Genomic DNA, 23,149 nt, shown 5'->3' on the forward strand with positions numbered 1-23,149 from the left:
ACTAACCATTTCAAAGAATTGTTATCTGGGGGTAAAAAAATCAACGCATCTATGATGTAATTATTTCTGGAAGAGAAATGGCTGCGTTAAATAGAAAAGGCTTCAGCACCATGGACAGCGACGCATCCTTGTCTTTCCTGAGAACCATCACAACAGACTACATTGCTTACACTGACATTATTCCTGCAATGGGAAGCTGCACAATGCCTTAAGAGCAAGTATCCAAAATGTAACCAAAATGATGTCAGCAAGACAATTAAAATGATATAGCCGCCATTCATGTTCGTAAATTTAACCAACTGCATTTTACATATTAGAGGCATTCAGCTTATGGGAGTAACCAACATGTTCAGACGCATGCTCAAGAGCAGAGACTATTCCTCCGAAACAAATTATGTTAATGTAATAATTCATCCAATATGACATTATGTGATGGCAACCTTGAAGTTTACTTGAACTGCACAAAAATCCTACATGAGTATGTAAAAAATCAATAGTGTTGTATAGCACTTAGCTATCCAAGGGCTCATCTCCTAGGACACCACAGCCTAAACTGACTACTTAACAATCTGGTCTGTGAGAGAACAAACAGTAAAACCACTTGGTAACATGAGACTATACAATCTCTCAATTTCCCTCAGTGATGAATTCTGTTGTCATTTCTGTCCAGCTACGACTACGCAGTGTAATTCAATGTGTTTTTGGCACACTTCACATATCAAGCATTCAACAGAACTGTCTTGATTCTGAACACTCAGTCTTACCTCCTCAGATGTTCTCCTCCTGTCAGGAAGCACTAGTGTATTGGCATGGCTGCCAGGGACTATAGTAGATCCTATACTCATTCTGGGTCCAACTAACATGTAGCGCTTGTCTCCAGATCTGTACTGGATGCTGTGACACAGTGTCCCATCATAATTAGTCTCTTGTAGATATTTAGAAGTGTAGTCTGTGGATTTTGAACACTGCATTGCAATCAGCACGATGATACTGATGAGAAAAAGTGCTGAAACTGAGCCCAAAGTTATCATCAGGTAAAAAGTCACATTATTATCCTCATCTGCTTTTGCTGAACTTTTAACATCAGAAGCTGCAAAAGCCTCTTTGGGCTCCACAAGTTTGACAATCACAGTAGCTGTTGCTGAGAGTGAAACGTTCCCATTGTCTTTGACCAGTATGAGCAGTTTATGCTCGGCCTCGTCTGTCTCTGTGAATGAGCGAAGTGTTCTGATCTGTCCTGTGTAGCGGTCCAAAGCAAAGAGACTGTGGTCAGTAACTTCCTGCAGTGAAAACAGTAACCAGCCGTTATATCCTATATCAGCGTCATAGGCTCTGACTTTAGTCACCAAGTGTCCTGCGTTCACATTGCGGGGAATCTCCTCCACACCTTCAGCAGAACCATTAGAGCTGACTGGATACAGGATGACTGGAGCGTTGTCGTTCTGATCCAGAATGAACACGTTGACTGTGACGTTGCTGCTTAGTGACGGAGTTCCAGAATCTGACGCAACAACGTGGAAGTGGAAAGTTTTCACTGTTTCAAAGTCAAAACTCTTTAGCGCCATAATGTCTCCATTATCAGAGTTAATGCTGAGAAAGGATGTCATTTTATCATCTTTGCTTCCTTCTCTAAGAATATGATAGGAAATATGTGCATTGTCATTCTCATCACGGTCAAATGCTTTCACTGAAAACACGGATGTACCTGGTTCATTAGCTTCAGTCACATAGAAAGTATAAGGACTCTGTGAAAACACTGGACTGTTGTCATTCACATCTGACACTACAACACTTATTGTCTTTTCAGATGATAGTGGAGGTTGACCTGTGTCTTTTGCAGTTATTGTCAGGTCATATTGTGACTGTTTCTCTCTGTCCAGAGGAGATTTGGTTACAAGTGAATACATTCTATCTTTTATGGATGGAGATAGAGTGAAGGGAGCATCCTCATTTACAGTACAAGTAACCTTCCCATTAAATCCAGAGTCCAAGTCATTGACACTGATAAGGGCAACTGTAGTTCCAGGTTTGGAGTCTTCAGGAATGGAGTTAGAGAATGAGGTAATTTCAATCTCGGGTGTGTTGTCATTCACATCAACTATTTGAATAATTACACTTTTTTCTGTAGTTAGTGGAGCAAGACCTTTATCTGATGCCTCAATTTCAATTTCATATTTGTCCTTTTGCTCATAATCTATTACACCTTTGACAGTTATTTCACCTGTAGATGGATTTATATTAAAAAGTCTAAATAGTTCATTACCCACACTGTTACCAAATGAGTAATACACTTCTCCATTCTGGCCATCATCTAAATCAGTTGCATTCACTTGCACAACAGTGGTACCTACTAGAGCATTCTCAGTTAACCTCACAGAGTAAATATCCTTAGAGAAAATTGGTGTATTATCATTAACATCCAAAACATTGACTAGTATGTTCATGTTACCAGAATTTGGAGGTTTCCCCCCATCAAACGCCGTGAGTACTAGGGAGTGACTTCCCACTGCCTCCCTATCCAAAGATTTTTGCAACACCAATATAGGTATTTTACCATCTTCCCCTTTATCCCTCACTTCCAAACGAAAGTAGTCATTATGGCTTAGTCTATATTGTTGTACAGAAAACTGACCACTGTCCAAATCCCGTGATGGTTTTAGCTGAAAGCGTGCTCCAGGTAACACGGACTCTGAAATCTCCAATCTTTTATCCTTCTCCGGGAAAGTGGGAGAATTGTCATTTATATCCAGCACTTCCACTTCCACGTAATGGATCTCCAGTGGATTTTCTAACACCGTTTTCAGATTTATTAAACACGTACTGCTTTGCGGGCACACCTCTTCTCTGTCGATCTTTCGGCTCACATATAGGATTCCATCGTTCTGATTCACATGGAAAAGAGCATCCGCGCTATTGGAAACAATCCGATATTTCCTGTCTTTCAGTGTTCCTTTCTCTAACCCCAGATCCTTTGCTATATTTCCAACCGCAGTTCCTTTGTTAACCTCCTCGGGAACTGAATATCGTGTTTGAGCTGTGGCCAGACTCCACAAAAGCACAGCAACCACGCAGCCGGCCAAATAGCCGCTCTCCCTCCTGGACTTGCGTATTCTTTGCTCCATCCTCGGCATCGAAATGATCAGTAATCCATCCCACCAATAGCTCTTAAAAACAACCCAGCACTTTCACAAATAACAATCTGCTCTAGATCAGGAGAAATGGTGGCAAGCGACACGAACAGAAAAAGCTAGTGCTGAAGTGAGGCTGTTGTCAAGGGGTGGAACCGAAAACCAGCGATGACAAGTACGTGTACTGCTGACTTTTGGCATAACACTGACACCATGCGACAAAAGCCCTCGTTGCGAGAATAACTCACAACAAATTTTGCACATTAGATAAAAGGTTAACTGTAACTGTAACTGACCTCGATTCTGTGACCAAATAGCGGACTTTTATGAAAGAGATGATGCGGCGATCTTCTTGGAATTAAGTGAAGCTTCCTGTTGTATGAAGTGAGATTTAAATGTCTTTTATGATTATGATGCTGTTCTGGGCTCTACTTTACTTGTATTAGTTAAATTGTGTACATTTTCGTACCATTCTGTTTTTATCTATGTATGCGCCGTTCATGGGTTGCAGCAATTTCGTCATGCTTTGTATGATGACAATAAAGGAATCTAATCTAATCAATACGATGAAAGTATCAAAGCGATCATTCTTCAAAGAAATACACAGTCCGTTTTCACGGCAGGCGTTGTGCCTTGTCACAGCTCCGATTTCGTTGAATATTGAACTGAAATCTGCCATATTTTTATTTGATCGCTTAGTAAACAACCAACCTATCCGAATAGACGCTCTCAATCTCTACCATGAACTTCAGAAACTCACGTTGAGTCTCCTAGTGGAAATATTTATGAATATGATACTTTGTTACGTGCTGACAAAACACATAGTTGAATTCAAACACGTGCTACTCAATGTCTGCGAGTAATTGCTGATGAAAAAATAATAACAACAAACACGTTGCATGATTCTACAAGTTACATAAAGATTGATTAATTTATTGACAACAGAACGCTTGTTAAAACCTTACCTCCTCAGATGTTCTCCTCCTGTCAGGAAGCACTAGTGTATTCGCATGGCTGCCAGGGACTATAGTAGATCCTATACTCATTCTGGGTCCAACTAACATGTAGCGCTTGTCTCCAGATCTGTACTGGATGCTGTGACACAGTGTCCCATCATAATTAGTCTCTTGTAGATATTTAGAAGTATAGTCAGTAGTCTTTGAGCACTGCATTGCAATCAGCACAATGATACTGATGAGAAAAAGTGCTGAAACTGAGCCCAAAGTTATCATCAGGTAAAAAGTCACATTATTATCCTCATCTGCTTTTGCTGAACTTTTAACATCAGAAGCTGCAAAAGCCTCTTTGGGCTCCACAAGTTTGACAATCACAGTAGCTGTTGCTGAGAGTGAAACGTTCCCATTGTCTTTGACCAGTATGAGCAGTTTATGCTCGGCCTCGTCTGTCTCTGTGAATGAGCGAAGTGTTCTGATCTGTCCTGTGTAGCGGTCCAAAGCAAAGAGACTGTGGTCAGTAACTTCCTGCAGTGAAAACAGTAACCAGCCGTTATATCCTATATCAGCGTCATAGGCTCTGACTTTAGTCACCAAGTGTCCTGCGTTCACATTGCGGGGAATCTCCTCCACACCTTCAGCAGAACCATTAGAGCTGACTGGATACAGGATGACTGGAGCGTTGTCGTTCTGATCCAGAATGAACACGTTGACTGTGACGTTGCTGCTTAGAGACGGAGTTCCAGAATCTGACGCAACAACGTGGAACTGGAACGTTTTCACTGTTTCAAAGTCAAAACTCTTTAGCGCCATAATGTCTCCATTATCAGAGTTAATGCTTAGAAATGATGTCATTTTATCATCTTTGCTTCCATCTCTGAGGATATGATAGGAAATATGTGCATTGTCATTCTCATCATGATCAAACGCTTTTACTGAAAACACGGATGTACCTGGTTCATTAGCTTCAGTCACATAGAAAGTGTATGGGCTCTGTGAAAACTCTGGACTGTTGTCATTCACATCTGACACTACAACACTTATTGTCTTTTCAGATGATAGTGGAGGTTGACCTGCATCTTTTGCAGTTATTGTCAGGTCATATTGTGACTGTTTCTCTCTGTCTAGAGGTGATTTGGTTACTAATGAATACATATTGTCTTGCAATGATGGTGATAAAGCAAATGGAACATCTTCACCTATGGAACATATAACTTTTCCGTTAAGACCAGAGTCCAAGTCATTGACACTGATAAGGGCAACTGTAGTTCCAGGTCTAGAGTCTTCAGGGATGGAACTAGAGAATGAGGTGACCTCGATCTCAGGTGCATTGTCATTCAGGTCGACTATCTTGATAATGACGCTTTTTTGTGTTGACAGAGGAGCTAGACCTTTATCTGATGCTTGTATTTCAATTTCATATTTGTCCTTTTGCTCATAGTCTATTAACCCTTTCACAGTTATTTCACCTGTTGATGGGTTGATATCAAAAAGATTTAACAATCTATGACTCACACTATTGCTGAATGAATAAACAATATCTCCATTGGGACCGTCATCTAAATCAGTTGCATTCACTTGTACAACAGTGGCGTCAACTGGAGCATTTTCACTCAAGGTAACGGAGTAAATGTCTTTGGAGAAAACAGGTGTATTATCATTCACATCCAAAACCTTTACTAAAATATTCATTGCACCAGATTTCGGAGGTTTACCCCCATCGACTGCAGTCAGCACCAGTGAGTGGCTTGCCGCTGCCTCCCTATCCAAAGATTTTTGCACAATTAGGATAGGTATTTTACCATCTTCTCCTTTATCTTTAACTTCCAAACGGAAGTGGTCGTTTGGGCTGAGCCTATACTGTTGGACAGAAAAAGGACCCCCGTCTGGATCCCGTGATGGTTTTAGAGGAATACGCACCCCAGGTAACACAGACTCGAAAATCTCTAACGTTGCCTCTTTCTCAAGGAAACTGGGGAAATGGTCATTTATATCCAGTACTTCCACTCCTACATAATGCACCTCCAGTGGGTTTTCTAACACCGTTTTAAGATTTATTAAACATGTGCTGGTCCGCTCGCACACTTCCTCTCTGTCAATCCTCCTGCTCACATAAAGGATGCCATCGTTCTGATTTACATGAAAGAGAGGATCTACGTTACTAGAAACAATCCGATACTTCCTGACTTTCAGCGTGCTTTTATCCAACCCCAGATCTTTTGCTACATTTCCAACCGCAGTTCCCTCATTAACTTCCTCGGTGATTGAATATCGTAATTGCGCCGAAGCCAGACTCCACAGAAACGCAACAACCACGCAGCTGATCCACCGTCCTCTCGCTTTTCTTGCCTCGTATCCTCTTTGTTCCATGATTCAAAACAAAACTCCTGTCGATTCCTTGCGGGATTAACAATCACATTGAAAGAAATTAATCCATCACATCCGGGTTTGTTAATTATGACTGGTTCAAAAATGTTGAACAAATAACAGCATTTATAAACGTAGGAGAAAGCCGACAACCACGTCTGTCGATATCGGACTGATTGCGCTGTGGAGAGGTGGGGCCAAAATACAGTGACGGCATGAAAAGCCGTGATTTTTATAACACACTGACACCATGCGATACTAGTATTTACTGCAAGGAAACCAGAATTCCTCAAATATTTTTCATAGCCGTTTGGCAGTTTTAGGTGTGCGTTTAACGGACTTTGATTGCGAAGATAAAAATTACATTAAAAGGGTATAATAATTATTTGTCGGACTGAACAAGCAAAATGAAATGTTCTGGATACAGGCATCAAGTCCTCCCAACATATATAAAAAAGAGTTAAATAGCGGGAGTGTCTTGTTTGTCATTTCATATGGCCTTCTTATTATTTCAGCACTATGGACAGCGACTAACACCAGCCGTCGCTCGGGGCTGATACATACGAGTTCTGTTAAACTACTGAAGATAGAAATGTCAATTCACATTCGAGTTACAGTGAAAATGAAGAACGTTTGGTGCTGGGTGGACCATTGAACTTAAACGGATGTGCTTTTCCGGGGGGGGGGGTTAATGAAAATGGCAGAGACTAGAATGAGGTTTTTAGGTTTTCTCAGTATAAATTTGACAACACCAAACTATTTTAACAACCACTCTGATAGCCCCGCCTGCTGTAACCCCAAGAAGAAGAGAAGAAGAAGAAAACTACTGGCAATACTAATATGCAAAAAAATACTGTTGGATGAAAAAGATGGTTGTCACTAAACAGTCTTACCTCCTCAGATGTTCTCCTCCTGTCAGGAAGCACTAGTGTATTCGCATGGCTGCCAGGGACTATAGTAGATCCAATACTCATTCTGGGTCCAACTAACATGTAGCGCTTGTCTCCAGATCTGTACTGGATGCTGTGACACAGTGTCCCATCATAATTAGTCTCTTGTAGATATTTAGAAGTGCAGTCTGTGGATTTTGAGCACTGCATTGCAATCAGCACAATGATACTGATGAGAAAAAGTGCTGAAACTGAGCCCAAAGTTATCATCAAGTAAAAAGTCACATTATTATCCTCATCTGCTTTTGCTGAACTTTTAACATCAGAAGCTGCAAAAGCCTCTTTGGGCTCCACAAGTTTGACAATCACAGTAGCTGTTGCTGAGAGTGAAACGTTCCCATTGTCTTTGACCAGTATGAGCAGTTTATGCTCGGCCTCGTCTGTCTCTGTGAATGAGCGAAGTGTTCTGATCTGTCCTGTGTAGCGGTCCAAAGCAAAGAGACTGTGGTCAGTAACTTCCTGCAGTGAAAACAGTAACCAGCCGTTATATCCTATATCAGCGTCATAGGCTCTGACTTTAGTCACCAAGTGTCCTGCGTTCACATTGCGGGGAATCTCCTCCACACCTTCAGCAGAACCATTAGAGCTGACTGGATACAGGATGACTGGAGCGTTGTCGTTCTGATCCAGAATGAACACGTTCACTGTGACGTTGCTGCTTAGAGACGGAGTTCCAGAATCTGACGCAACAACGTGGAACTGGAACGTTTTCACAATTTCAAAGTCAAAACTCTTTAGCGCCATAATGTCTCCATTATCAGAGTTAATGCTAAGAAATGATGTCATTTTATTTTCCTCACTTCCATCTCTGAGAATATGATAGGAAATATGTGCATTTTCATCCTCATCACTGTCAAATGCTTTAACTGAAAACACGGATGTACCTGGTTCATTAGCTTCAGTCACATAGAAAGTATAGGGGCTCTGTGAAAACACTGGACTGTTGTCATTCACATCTGACACTACAACACTTATTGTCTTTTCAGATGATAGTGGAGGTTGACCTGCGTCTTTTGCAGTTATTGTCAGGTCATATTGTGACTGTTTCTCTCTGTCCAGAGGGGATTTGGTTACAAGTGAATACATTCTATCTTTTATCGATGGAGATAGAGTGAAGGGGGCATCTTCATTTACAGTACAAGTAACCTTCCCATTAAGACCAGAGTCCAAGTCATTGACACTGATAAGGGCAACTGTAGTTCCAGGTTTGGAGTCTTCAGGAATGGAGTTAGAGAATGAGGTAATTTCAATCTCAGGTGTATTGTCATTCACATCAACTATTTGAATAATTACACTTTTTTCTGTAGTTAGTGGAGCAAGACCTTTGTCTGATGCCTCAATTTCAATTTCATATTTGTCGTTTTGCTCATAATCTATTACACCTTTGACAGTTATTTCACCTGTAGATGGATTTATATTAAAAAGTCTAAATAGTTCATTACCCACACTGTTACCAAATGAGTAATACACTTCTCCATTCTGGCCATCATCTAAATCAGTTGCATTCACTTGCACAACAGTAGTACCTACTAGAGCATTCTCAGTTAACCTCACAGAGTAAATATCCTTAGAGAAAATTGGTGTATTATCATTAACATCCAAAACATTGACTAGTATGTTCATATTACCAGAATTTGGAGGTTTCCCCCCATCAAGCGCCGTGAGTACAAGGGAGTGACTTCCCAATGCCTCCCTATCCAAAGATTTTTGCAACACCAATATAGGTATTTTACCATCTTTCCCTTTATCCCTCACTTCCAAACGAAAGTAGTCATTATGGCTTAGTCTATATTGTTGTACAGAAAACTGACCACTGTCCAAATCCCTTGATGGTTTTAGCTGAAAGCGTGCTCCAGGTAACACGGACTCTGAAATCTCCAATCGTTTATCTTTCTCCGGGAAAGTGGGAGAATTGTCATTTATATCCAGCACTTCCACTTCCACGTAATGGATCTCCAGTGGATTTTCTAGCACCGTTTTCAGATTTATTAAACACGTACTGCTTTGCGAGCACACCTCTTCTCTGTCGATCTTTCGGCTCACATATAGGATTCCATCGTTCTGATTCACATGGAAAAGAGCATCCGCGCTATTGGAAACAATCCGATACTTCCTGTCTTGCAGTGTTCCTTTCTCTAACCCCAGATCCTTTGCTATATTTCCAACCGCAGTTCCTTTGTTAACCTCCTCGGGAACTGAATATCGTGTTTGAGCTGTGGCCAGACTCCACAAAAGCACAGCGACCACGCAGCCGGCCAAATAGCCGCTCTCCCTCCTGGACTTGCGTATTCTTTGCTCCATCCTCGGCATCGAAATGATCAGTAATCCATCCCACCAATAGCTCTTAAAAACAATCCAGCACTTTCACAAATAACAATCTGCTCTAGATCAGGAGAAATGGTGGCAAGCGACACGAACAGAAAAGGCTAGTGCTGAAGTGAGGCTGTTGTCAAGGGGTGGAACCGAAATCCAGCGATGACAAGTACGTGTACTGCTGACTTTTGGCATAACACTGACACCACGCGACAAAAGCCCTCGTTGCGAGAATAACACAAAAAATGTTGCACATTAGATAAAAGGTTAACTGTAACTGTAACTGACCTCGATTCTGTGACCAAATAGCGGACTTTTATGAAAGAGATGATGCGGCGATCTTCTTGGAATTAAGTGAAGCTTCCTGTTGTATGAAGTGAGATTTAAATGTCTTTTATGATTAGGATGCTGTTCTGGGCTCTACATTAATACGATGAAAGTCGGTAATTCTTCAAAGAAATACACAGTCCGCATTCAAAAAATGTGCCTTGTCACAGCTCCGATTTCGTTGAATATTGAACTGAAATCTGCCATATTTTTTATTTGATTGCTTAGAAAACAGCCAACCAATCAGAGTAGACGCTCTCAACCTCTGCCCTGAACTTCAGAGACTCTCTCTGAATCTCCCAGTGGAAATATTTATGAATATGACACTTTGTTACGTGCTGGCAAAAACACATGTGCTACTCAATGTCTGCGAGTAATTACTGATGAAAAAAACAACAACAAGCATGTTGCATAGTGATAGTACACTTTACATAAAGATTGATTAATTGATTGACAACAGAACGCTTGTTAAAACCTTACCTCCTCAGATGTTCTCCTCCTGTCAGGAAGCACTAGTGTATTGGCATGGCTGCCCGGGACTATAGTAGATCCTATACTCATTCTGGGTCCAACTAACATGTAGCGCTTGTCTCCAGATCTGTACTGGATGCTGTGACACAGTGTCCCGTCATAATTAGTCTCTTGTAGATATTTAGAAGTATAGTCTGTGGATTTTGAACACTGCATTGCAATCAGCACGATGATACTGATGAGAAAAAGTGCTGAAACTGAGCCCAAAGTTATCATCAGGTAAAAAGTCACATTATTATCCTCATCTGCTTTTGTTGAACTTTTAACATCAGAAGCTGCGAAAGCCTCTTTGGGCTCCACAAGTTTGACAATCACAGTAGCTGTTGCTGAGAGTGAAACGTTCCCATTGTCTTTGACCAGTATGAGCAGTTTATGCTCGGCCTCGTCTGTCTCTGTGAATGAGCGAAGTGTTCTGATCTGTCCTGTGTAGCGGTCCAAAGCAAAGAGACTGTGGTCAGTAACTTCCTGCAGTGAAAACAGTAACCAGCCGTTATATCCTATATCAGCGTCATAGGCTCTGACTTTAGTCACCAAGTGTCCTGCGTTCACATTGCGGGGAATCTCCTCCACACCTTCAGCAGAACCATTAGAGCTGACTGGATACAGGATGACTGGAGCGTTGTCGTTCTGATCCAGAATGAACACGTTGACTGTGACGTTGCTGCTTAGTGACGGAGTTCCAGAATCTGACGCAACAACGTGGAACTGGAAAGTTTTCTGTGTTTCAAAGTCAAAACTTTTTAGCGCCATAATTTCTCCAATTTCAGAGTTAATGCTTAGAAATGACGCCAGTTTATTATCTTTGCTTCCATCTCTGAGAATATGATAGGAAATATGCGCATTCTCATTCTCGTCACGATCAAACGCTTTCACTGAAAACACGGATGTACCTGGTTCATTAGCTTCAGTGACATAGAAAGTGTAGGGGCTCTGTGAAAACTCTGGACTGTTGTCATTCACATCTGACACTACAACACTTATTGTCTTTTCAGATGATAGTGGAGGTTGACCTGCATCTTTTGCAGTTATTGTCAGGTCATATTGTGACTGTTTCTCTCTGTCTAGAGGTGATTTGGTTACTAATGAAAACATTTTGTCCTGTAAGGATGGTGATAAAGCAAATGGAGCATCTTCACCTATGGAGCAAATAACTTTTCCATTAAGACCAGAGTCCAAGTCATTGACACTGATAAGGGCAACTGTAGTTCCAGGTCTAGAGTCTTCAGGGATGGAACTAGAGAATGAGGTGACCTCGATCTCAGGTGCATTGTCATTCAGGTCGACTATCTTGATAATGACGCTTTTTTGTGTTGACAGAGGAGCTAGACCTTTATCTGATGCTTGTATTTCAATTTCATATTTGTCCTTTTGCTCATAGTCTATTAACCCTTTCACAGTTATTTCACCTGTTGATGGGTTGATATCAAAAAGGTTTAACAATCTATGACTCACACTATTGCTGAATGAATAAACAATATCTCCATTGGGACCGTCATCTAAATCAGTTGCATTTACTTGTACAACAGTGGCGTCAACTGGAGCATTTTCACTCAAGGTAACGGAGTAAATGTCTTTGGAGAAAACAGGTGTATTATCATTCACATCCAAAACCTTTACTAAAATATTCATTGCACCAGATTTCGGAGGTTTGCCCCCATCGACTGCAGTCAGCACCAATGAGTGGCTTGCCGCTGCCTCCCTATCCAAAGATTTTTGCACAATTAAAATAGGTATTTTACCATCTTCTCCTTTATCTTTAACTTCCAAACGGAAGTGGTCGTTTGGGCTGAGCCTATACTGTTGAACAGAAAAAGGACCCCCGTCTGGATCCCGTGCTGCTTTTAGAGGAATACGCACCCCAGGTAATACAGACTCAGAAATCTCTAACGTTGCCTCTTTCTCAAGGAAACTTGGGAAATGGTCATTTATATCCAGCACTTCCACTCCTACATAATGCACCTCCAGTGGGTTTTCTAAAACCGTTTTAAGATTTATTAAACATGTGGTGGTCCGCTCGCACACTTCCTCTCTGTCAATCCTCCTGCTCACATAAAGGATGCCATCGTTCTGATTTACATGAAAGAGAGGATCTACGTTACTAGAAACAATCCGATACTTCCTGACTTTCAGCGTGCTTTTATCCAACCCCAGATCTTTTGCTACATTTCCAACCGCAGTTCCCTCATTAACTTCCTCGGTGATTGAATATCGTAATTGCGCCGAAGCCAGACTCCACAGAAACGCAACAACCACGCAGCTGATCCACCGTCCTCTCGCTTTTCTTGCCTCGTATCCTCTTTGTTCCATGATTCAAAACAAAACTCCTGTCGATTCCTTGCGGGATTAACAATCACATTGAAAGAAATTAATCCATCACATCCGGGTTTGTTAATTATTACTGGTTCAAAAATGTTGAACAAATAACAGCATTTATAAACGCAGGAGAAATCCGACAACCACGTCTGTCGATATCGGACTGATTGCGCTGTGGAGAGGTGGGGCCAAAATACAGTGACGGCATGAAAAGCCGTGATTTTTATAACACACTGACACCATGCGATACTAGTATTTACTGCAAGGAAACCAGAATTCCTCAAATATTTTTCATAGCCGTTTGGCAGTTTTACGTGTGCGTTTAACGGACTTTGATTGCAAAGATAAAAATTACATTAGAAGGGTATAATAATTATTTGTCGGACTGAACAAGCAAAATGAAATGTTCTGGATACAGGCATCAAGTCCTCCCAACATATATAAAAAAGAGTTAAATAGCGGGAGTGTCTTGTTTGTCATTTCATATGGCCTTCTTATTATTTCAGCACTATGGACAGCGACTAACACCAGCCGTCGCTCGGGGCTGATACATACGAGTTCTGTTAAACTACTGAAGATAGAAATGTCAATTCACATTCGAGTTACAGTGAAAATGAACAACGTTTGGGGCTGGGTGGACCATTGAACTTAAACGGATGTGCTTTTCCGGGGGGGGGGGGGGGTTAATGAAAATGGCAGAGACTAGAATTAACGAAGGGTTTCCTCAGTATAAATTTGACAACACCCAACTATTTTAACAACCACTCTGATAGCCCCAGAACGCCTGCTGTAACCCCAAGAAGAAGAGAAGAAGAAGAAAACTACTGGCAATACTAATATGCGAAAAAATACTGTTAGATGAAAAAGATGGTTGTCACTAAACAGTCTTACCTCCTCAGATGTTCTCCTCCTGTCAGGAAGCACTAGTGTATTCGCATGGCTGCCCGGGACTATAGTAGATCCTATACTCATTCTGGGTCCAACTAACATGTAGCGCTTGTCTCCAGATCTGTACTGGATGCTGTGACACAGTGTCCCATCATAATTAGTCTCTTGTAGATATTTAGAAGTGTAGTCTGTAGATTTTGAGCACTGCATTGCAATCAGCACGATGATACTGATGAGAAAAAGTGCTGAAACTGAGCCCAAAGTTATCATCAGGTAAAAAGTCACATTATTATCCTCATCTGCTTTTGCTGAACTTTTAACATCAGAAGCTGCAAAAGCCTCTTTGGGCTCCACAAGTTTGACAATCACAGTAGCTGTTGCTGAGAGTGAAACGTTCCCATTGTCTTTGACCAGTATGAGCAGTTTATGCTCGGCCTCGTCTGTCTCTGTGAATGAGCGAAGTGTTCTGATCTGTCCTGTGTAGCGGTCCAAAGCAAAGAGACTGTGGTCAGTAACTTCCTGCAGTGAAAACAGTAACCAGCCGTTATATCCTATATCAGCGTCATAGGCTCTGACTTTAGTCACCAAGTGTCCTGCGTTCACATTGCGGGGAATCTCCTCCACACCTTCAGCAGAACCATTAGAGCTGACTGGATACAGGATGACTGGAGCGTTGTCGTTCTGATCCAGAATGAACACGTTCACTGTGACGTTGCTGCTTAGAGACGGAGTTCCAGAATCTGACGCAACAACGTGGAACTGGAACGTTTTCACTGTTTCAAAGTCAAAACTCTTCAGTGCCATAATTTCTCCATTATCAGAGTTAATGCTAAGAAATGATGTCATTTTATTTTCTTCACTTCCATCTCTGAGAATATGATAGGAAATATGTGCATTCTCATTTTCATCACTATCAAATGCTTTCACTGAAAACACGGATGTACCTGGTTCATTAGCTTCAGTGACATAGAAAGTGTAGGGGCTCTGTGAAAACACTGGACTGTTGTCATTCACATCTGACACTACAACACTTATTGTCTTTTCAGATGATAGTGGAGGTTGACCTGCGTCTTTTGCAGTTATTGTGAGGTCATATTGTGACTGTTTCTCTCTGTCCAGAGGGGATTTGGTTACAAGTGAATACATTCTATCCTTTAAAGATGGAGATAGAGTGAAGGGCACATTATCATTTACTACACAAATAACTTTTCCATTAAGACCAGAATCCAAGTCACTGGCACTAATAAGGGCAACTGTAGTTCCAAGTCTGGCGTCTTCGGGAATGGAGTTTGAAAATGACGTAACTTCAATCTCAGGTGCATTGTCATTCACATCAACTATCTTGATAATGACGCTTTTTTCTGTTGTTAAAGGCGCAAAACCTTTATCTGAAGCCTCAATTTCAATTTCATATCTGTCTTTCTCCTCATAGTTTATTGACCCTTTAACAATTATCTCACCCGTTGATGGATTGATATCAAATAGGTTTAATATGTTTTGATTCATGCTGTTACTAAACGAGTAAACAACATCCCCGTTTGATCCCTCGTCTAAATCAGTTGCATTCACTTGTATGACTGTGGTGCCCGCTCGTGAATTTTCATCGAGCATCACAGAATAAACATCTTTAGTGAAAACAGGAGCGTTATCGTTAATGTCCAAAACATTCACTACAATGCTCATGTTGCCAGATTTCGGAGGCTTCCCCCCATCCAGTGCGGTCAGCACTAGTGAGTGGCTTGCCGCAATTTCCCTGTCTAAAGATTTTTGGATTACTAATATTGGTATTTTACCATCGTCTCCTCTGTCCTTGACTTCCAAACGAAAGTGATCGTTGTGGCTGAATTTATATCTTTGAACGGAAAACTGACCACTGTCTGGATCCCGTGCGGCTTTTAGTTGGAATCGTGCTCCGGGCAACACAGACTCTGAAATCTCCAACCGTTTATGTCTCTCCGAAAAACTGGGAGAATGATCATTTATATCCAGCACCTCCACCTCAACATAGTGCACTTCCAGGGGGTTTTCTAGCACTGTTTTCAGGTTTATGATGCACGTACTGCTCTGCGCGCACACTTCTTCTCTGTCGATTTTCCTGCTCACATACAGAATGCCATCATTCTGATTTACATTGAATAGAGGATCCTCACCACCAGAAACTATTCGATACTTCCTGTCTGTCAGTGTGTTTTTTTCTAATCCCAGATCTTTTGCGATATTCCCAACCGCAGTTCCTTCCTTAACCTCTTCGGACACTGAGTATTTTATTTCTGCCGAGGCCAGACTCCACAAAAGCACAGCAACCACGCAGCCGGCCACGCATCTTCGCGCCCTTCGTGCCTCGCATCTTCTTTGTTCCATGGTTAAATCCAAAATGATCAGTAATCCATCACCACGACAAAAACGTATATTTGAGAACAGAACTCCATACGTTCATGTATATAAATATCTGCTCTCCCCCAACACTCGGAGAAATAGTGGCAAACCACACGATTACAAAATTGTAATGCCGTCATGAGACCGTAGTGAGGGGGTGGAACCATAATCAAACCAGGACAAGCTCTTATACTACTAACTTGTGACACACTGACACCATGTGAGAAAAGCCCTTACTACAGACAACGTGTAGAGTCTGTCCCACTAAACTGTGGCTAATCGCTATCCTTTGATCAAGATTGGAAAGAGATGAGGCGGCATTCTCCTTTACACTGAAAAAGGAATAAACGCTAAATCAAGTTAGAGAACAAAGCCCGTAAACGTGGTTGTATCTTTATATTGAGAAATGTAGCCTTTTTCGTATAACAACTTTGTGGAAATGTCACTGAAATTATGTTACTTCGTGGTTTGACTTCCATTGTGTTTTATGAAGGAATACAGGAAAATGACGCCAAACATTTCAGCACCATGGACAGAGATTGCGGCCGGGTGATAGGGGTTGGCTTCAGCTACATCTGAAGAAAATTAAAGGCCTACAACCGACCGTGTGCTCCAGCGTCCTCTCTTTGTCTCCAAAATTATAGGCCTATTCATATATTTCAAATTCATTGTACAATAATGCACCATATCTCAAATGTTCCTTTTCTATTATATCACTTTCCACAGAGTTTAGACTATCGTTATGAGTTTTATGTGGGTGATATTTTTTGATGTAATATGCCTCTTTATCTGACGCCGTGCAGTCATCTTTAGTTTGCTGTAAGTGTGACTTACATTTCAATAAACCTTTAAGCATAACTGCATTGTAACGACATAGTCGTAGCCTACTTTAGACATGTGGCACGTGTAGCCTACAGAAGACAGCTATATGAAAATCATAATTGAAGAAACACATGAAACTTAGCACCGAAAAAAAGACGAGGAAGCTGCTCACACTTGAACCTGCAGGACGTGGAAAATAACTATCAGAGCCAAAGTCATGTGTTTTTTAGTAAAGTTTTTGGCACACTTCACCTATATCAAGCATTCAACAGAACGGTCTTGATACAAAACACTCATTCTTACCTCCTCAGATGTTCTCCTCCTGTCAGGAAGCACTAGTGTATTCGCATGGCTGCCCGGGACTATAGTAGATCCAATACTCATTCTGGGTCCAACTAACATGTAGCGCTTGTCTCCAGATCTGTACTGGATGCTGTGACACAGTGTCCCATCATAATTAGTCTCTTGTAGATATTTAGAAGTGTAGTCAGTAGTCTTTGAGCACTGCATTGCAATCAGCACGATGATACTGATGAGAAAAAGTGCTGAAACTGAGCCCAAAGTTATCATCAGGTAAAAAGTCACATTATTATCCTCATCTGCTTTGGCTGAACTTTTAACATCAGAAGCTGCAAAAGCCTCTTTGGGCTCCACAAGTTTGACAATCACAGTAGCTGTTGCTGAGAGTGAAACGTTCCCATTGTCTTTGACCAGTATGAGCAGTTTATGCTCGGCCTCGTCTGTCTCTGTGAATGAGCGAAGTGTTCTGATCTGTCCTGTGTAGCGGTCCAAAGCAAAGAGACTGTGGTCAGTAACTTCCTGCAGTGAAAACAGTAACCAGCCGTTATATCCTATATCAGCGTCATAGGCTCTGACTTTAGTCACCAAGTGTCCTGCGTTCACATTGCGGGGAATCTCCTCCACACCTTCAGCAGAACCATTAGAGCTGACTGGATACAGGATGACTGGAGCGTTGTCGTTCTGATCCAGAATGAACACGTTCACTGTGACGTTGCTGCTTAGAGACGGAGTTCCAGAATCTGACGCAACAACGTGGAACTGGAAAGTTTTCACTGTTTCAAAATCAAAACTTTTCAGTGCCATTATGTCTCCATTATCAGAATTGATGCTCAGAAATGACATCGGTTTATTATTTCCAGTTCCCTCTCTGAGAATATGATAGGAAATATGTGCATTTTCATTCTCATCATGATCAAACGCTTTCACTGAAAACACAGATGTACCAGGCTCAATAGCCTCAGTCACATAGAAAGTGTAGGGGTTCTGTGAAAACTCTGGACTGTTGTCGTTCACATCTGACACTACAACAGTTATTGTCTTTTCAGATGATAGTGGAGGTTGACCTGCGTCTTTAGCAGTTACTGTCAGGTCATATTGTGACTGTTTCTCTCTGTCCAGAGGGGATTTGGTTACAAGTGAATACATTTTATCCTGTAAGGATGGTGATAAAGCAAATGGAACATCTTCACCTATGGAGCAAATAACTTTTCCATTAAGACCAGAGTCCAAGTCATTGACACTGATAAGGGCAACTGTAGTTCCAGGTCTAGAGTCTTCAGGGATGGAGCTCGAGAGTGAGGTAACTTCAATTTCAGGTGCATTATCATTCAGGTCGACTATCTTGATAGTGACGCCTTTTTGTGTTGACAGAGGAGCGAGACCTTTATCTGATGCTTGAATTTCAATTTCATATTTATCCTTTTCCTCATAGTTTATTAGACCCTTAACTGTTATCTCACCCGTTAATGCGTTTATTTCAAAAATCTTAAAGAACTTCCTGTTTACGCTGTTGCTAAACGAATAAACTACATCTCCGTTTAGTCCCTCATCCAAATCTGTTGCATTAACTTGTATAACTGTTGTGCCTATTGCAACATTTTCATTGAGCATCACAGAATAAACGTCTTTAGAGAAAACTGGTGTGTTATCATTCACATCCAAAACATTTATGAAAATACTGATCCCTCCTGATTTAGGAGGTTTCCCCCCATCCATAGCAGTCAGCACTAATGAGTGGCTCCTCACAGTTTCCCTATCTAAAGATTTTTGAACAATTAATACAGGTATTTTCCCATCCTCACCTCTATCTTTAACTTCCAAACGAAAGTGTTCATTCGAGCTTAGTTTATACTGCTGAACAGAGAAAGCACCGCCATCTGGATCTCGAGCGGGTTGTAGCGGTATACGTACTCCAGGTAACACAGACTCTGAAATCTCCAACGTTTTCTCTTCCTCTGGGAACCGGGGAGAATGATCATTTATATCCAGAACCTCCACTCCCACATAATGCACCTCCAGTGGGTTTTCTAGCACAGTTTTTAGATTCATTAAACATGTGCTGGCCCGCTCGCACAGGTCTTCTCTGTCGATCTTGCGGCTCACATACAGAATGCCATCGTTCTGATCTACATAGAAAAGAGGATCCGCATTACTGGAAACAATCCGATACTTCCTGTCTTTCAGTGTGCTTTTTTCTAATCCCAGATCTTTTGCTACATTGCCGACCACGGTCCCGTCCTTGACTTCCTCAGAGATTGAATATCTTAATTGCGCCGATGCCACACTGCAAAGAAGCACAAGAACCACACAGCTGATACACCGTCCTCTCGCCCCTCTCGCTTCGCATCCTCTTTGTTCCATGATTCAAAACAAAACTCGGAGCGATTCCTCGCGGGATTAATATTCGTCATAAAATAAATAAATCCAGTCCATTCGGGTATTTCGAAGATCACCCCTTTTAAACAAAAATGTTTAAAAGAATACAGGACAACATTAGATAGCAAAAGACGAGAACCGATTCCGTCATTCCGGGTAGTGCTATGAAAAGGTGGGACCAAAATGCAGTGATGACAAGACATAGCCTTTATTTTCCTGACACACTGACACCATGCGACTCTACTGTTCACTGCAAGTAATCCAAAGTTTGAACAGCATTGTCATGGAGATCTGGCAAATCTTTATATGTTACATGTTTTGATATGCTTGTGGAGAAACAACACCTCGGACACGAACAAGTAAAGCTTAAATTGCTCTGCGTAAAGATGGGGGCATCAGATCCTCCTAAAACATTTTACGCATCTGCAAAGACAATGATTCTTTCAGTTCTTTGATATTCACAAACAAAAACATGAAGCAATGTTTTTGAAATGGAGGTTTAAGTCATGACTGCATCATATCAACACATGGGCAAACGCTTTAGCACCATAGATAGCGATTAAAAAAACTGTTAAAATTCGACCAAGGCACGTGTGATGAGTTAATGTAAAATTACAGTGCCTTGGAAATCTCATATCACACGGTGATATATTTTCAGTTACATCTACAAAAGATGCCATGTTATATGATCAGAAATGCAACTGCAAACCAGCCAATGACCAGCCAATGTGTGCAACTTTCCTTAAGTAAATTCAAATTAATAGAATTCAAGAAATGAGTGACAATATCCAGTGACTGAATTAATTCATGGATGAGCATCGCAACAACACTACAAGAGTAGTAACCTGGGTCTTAAAGTCTTACCTCCTCAGATGTTCTCCTCCTGTCAGGAAGCACTAGTGTATTCGCATGGCTGCCAGGGACTATAGTAGATCCTATACTCATTCTGGGTCCAACTAACATGTAGCGCTTGTCTCCAGATCTGTACTGGATGCTGTGACACAGTGTCCCATCATAATTAGTCTCTTGTAGATATTTAGAAGTACAGTCAGTAGTCTTTGAGCACTGCATTGCAATCAGCACGATGATACTGATGAGAAAAAGTGCTGAAACTGAGCCCAAAGTTATCATCAGATAAAAAGTAACATTATTATCCTCATCTGCTTTTGCTGAACTTTTAACATCAGAAGCTGCAAAAGCCTCTTTGGGCTCCACAAGTTTGACAATCACAGTAGCTGTTGCTGAGAGTGAAACGTTCCCATTGTCTTTGACCAGTATGAGCAGTTTATGCTCGGCCTCGTCTGTCTCTGTGAATGAGCGAAGTGTTCTGATCTGTCCTGTGTAGCGGTCCAAAGCAAAGAGACTGTGGTCAGTAACTTCCTGCAGTGAAAACAGTAACCAGCCGTTATATCCTATATCAGCGTCATAGGCTCTGACTTTAGTCACCAAGTGTCCTGCGTTCACATTGCGGGGAATCTCCTCCACACCTTCAGCAGAACCATTAGAGCTGACTGGATACAGGATGACTGGAGCGTTGTCGTTCTGATCCAGAATGAACACGTTCACTGTGACGTTGCTGCTTAGTGACGGAGTTCCAGAATCTGACGCATCAACGTGGAACTGGAAAGTTTTCACTGTTTCAAAGTCAAAACTTTTTAGGGACACAATGTCTCCAGTTTCAGGGTTAATGCTAAGAAATGATGTCATTTTATTATCTTCGCTTCCATCTCTGATAATATGATAAGAAATGTGTGCATTTTCATTCTCATCACGATCAAATGCTTTCACTGAAAATACAGATGTACCTGGTTCATTAGCTTCAGTCACATAGAAAGTGTAGGGGCTCTGTGAAAACTCTGGACTGTTGTCATTCACATCTGACACTACAACACTTATTGTCTTTTCAGATGATAGTGGAGGTTGACCTGCGTCTTTTGCAGTTATTGTCAGGTCATATTGTGACTGTTTCTCTCTGTCCAGAGGTGATTTGGTTACTAATGAATACATATTGTCTTGTAATGATGGTGACAAAGCAAAAGGAACATCTTCACCAATGGAGCAAATAACTTTTCCATTAAGACCAGAGTCCAAGTCATTAACACTGATAAGGGCAACTGTAGTTCCAGGTCTAGAGTCTTCAGGGATGGAACTAGAGAATGAGGTAATTTCAATTTCAGGTGCATTGTCATTCACATCAACTACCTTGATAATGACGATTTTTTCTGTTGTTAATGGAGCCAAACCTTTATCTGATGCCTCAATTTCAACTTCATATTTATCCTTGTTCTCATAGTCTATTGAACCTGTAACGGTTATCTCGCCTGTTGATTGATTTATATCAAATAGGTTTAATGTATTTTGATTAATACTCTTACCAAACGAGTAAACTACATCACCATTTAGTCCGTCATCTAAATCAGTTGCATTCACTTGAATGACCGTTGTGCCTACTGGAGAATTTTCATTGAGCATCACAGAATAAACATCTTTAGTGAAAACGGGAGCGTTATCGTTAATATCCAGAACATTCACTAGAATATTCATGTTGCCAGATTTCGGGGGTTTCCCCCCATCCATGGCCGTCAGTATTAGTTGGTAGCTTGCTGCAATTTCCCTGTCTAAAGATTTTTTGATCACTAATATTGGTATTTTACCATCCTCTCCTTTATCCTTTACTTCCAAACGGAAGTGTTCGTTATGACTTAATTTATATTGTTGTACCGAAAAAAGTCCACTGTCTGGATCCTGAGAAGCTTTTAGTTGAAACCGTGCTCCGGGTAGCACAGACTCTGAAATATCCAGGGTTGTCTGCTCCTCTTGGAAACTCGGAGAATGATCATTTATATCCAGCACTTCAATTGTAATATAGTGGACTTCAAGTGGGTTTTCTAACACCGTTTTTAAATTTACTAAGCACGTACTGCTCTGTGGGCACACCTCTTCTCTGTCAACCTTCCTGCTCACATACATGATTCCATCGTTCCTATTTACATAGAAAAGAGGATCCGCATTACTGGAAACAATCCGATACTTCCTGTCTGTCAGTGTGGTTTTCTCCAATCCCAGATCTTTTGCGATATTTCCAACCACAGTCCCTGCATTAACTTCCTCAGAAATTGAGTACCGCAATTGCGCTGAGGCCAGACTCAATAATAGCAAAGCAACCACGCAGCCAGCCACGTATCCGTGCGCCCTTCCCGACTTCAATCTTCTTTGTTCCATGGTTCAAATCAAAACCATTAGTAATCCATCACAAAGACGACGACCGCGGCTCAACAACGGGACACAACGCCTTCCTATATGTAAACATACATTTACCTGATGCGTATGTATAATAAAGTGTAAATAAACTATGTACATGTAACATGCGATGCTGAAACAGTCCTGTCAGTATCGAAATGAGAGTGTTTAAAGAGGTGGAACCAAACGACACGATCTCCTCCTGTGACAATACACTGACACCATGCGTCCTCATATCTCACTGCAGACATGTGTGGGATGTTCT

The 23,149-nt window shown here is 41.3% G+C and overlaps 2 protein-coding genes and 5 pseudogenes across 5 annotated transcripts in view; all 7 read right to left on the minus strand.

Moving 5' to 3' along the window:
- Nucleotides 1–23,149, minus strand: part of LOC146979825 (protocadherin alpha-C2-like) — a 195,880-nt gene that overhangs the window by 146,932 nt on the left and 25,799 nt on the right. For 2 of the 4 annotated variants that reach the window (XM_085789792.1, XM_085789784.1), the window contains exon 1: nucleotides 13,774–16,241. The exons of the other annotated variants lie outside the window; for them this stretch is intronic. In XM_085789792.1, coding sequence (XP_085645918.1) covers nucleotides 13,774–16,131 — 2,358 coding nt within the window. In that variant the 5' untranslated portion in view covers nucleotides 16,132–16,241. Of the gene's footprint in view, nucleotides 1–13,773; nucleotides 16,242–23,149 lie in introns of those variants that run through there. 4 annotated transcript variants of the gene reach the window in all.
- Nucleotides 657–3,247, minus strand: LOC146979840 (protocadherin alpha-8 pseudogene; annotated as a pseudogene).
- On the minus strand, nucleotides 4,082–6,671 carry LOC146979841 (protocadherin alpha-8-like). The gene has a single exon (XM_085788858.1). It carries the CDS (start codon nucleotides 6,449–6,451, stop codon nucleotides 4,082–4,084), a length of 2,370 nt encoding a protein of 789 aa, XP_085644984.1. The 5' UTR covers nucleotides 6,452–6,671.
- Nucleotides 6,749–9,848, minus strand: LOC146979842 (protocadherin alpha-8 pseudogene; annotated as a pseudogene).
- Nucleotides 9,848–12,956, minus strand: LOC146979843 (protocadherin alpha-8 pseudogene; annotated as a pseudogene).
- LOC146979844 (protocadherin alpha-3 pseudogene) lies at nucleotides 17,221–19,766 on the minus strand (annotated as a pseudogene).
- On the minus strand, nucleotides 20,497–23,104 carry LOC146979845 (protocadherin alpha-3 pseudogene; annotated as a pseudogene).

Source organism: Trachurus japonicus, chromosome 10 (assembly GCF_045865225.1).
Source record: "Trachurus japonicus isolate A0001 chromosome 10, Traja_1.0".
NCBI lineage: Eukaryota > Metazoa > Chordata > Actinopteri > Carangiformes > Carangidae > Trachurus > Trachurus japonicus.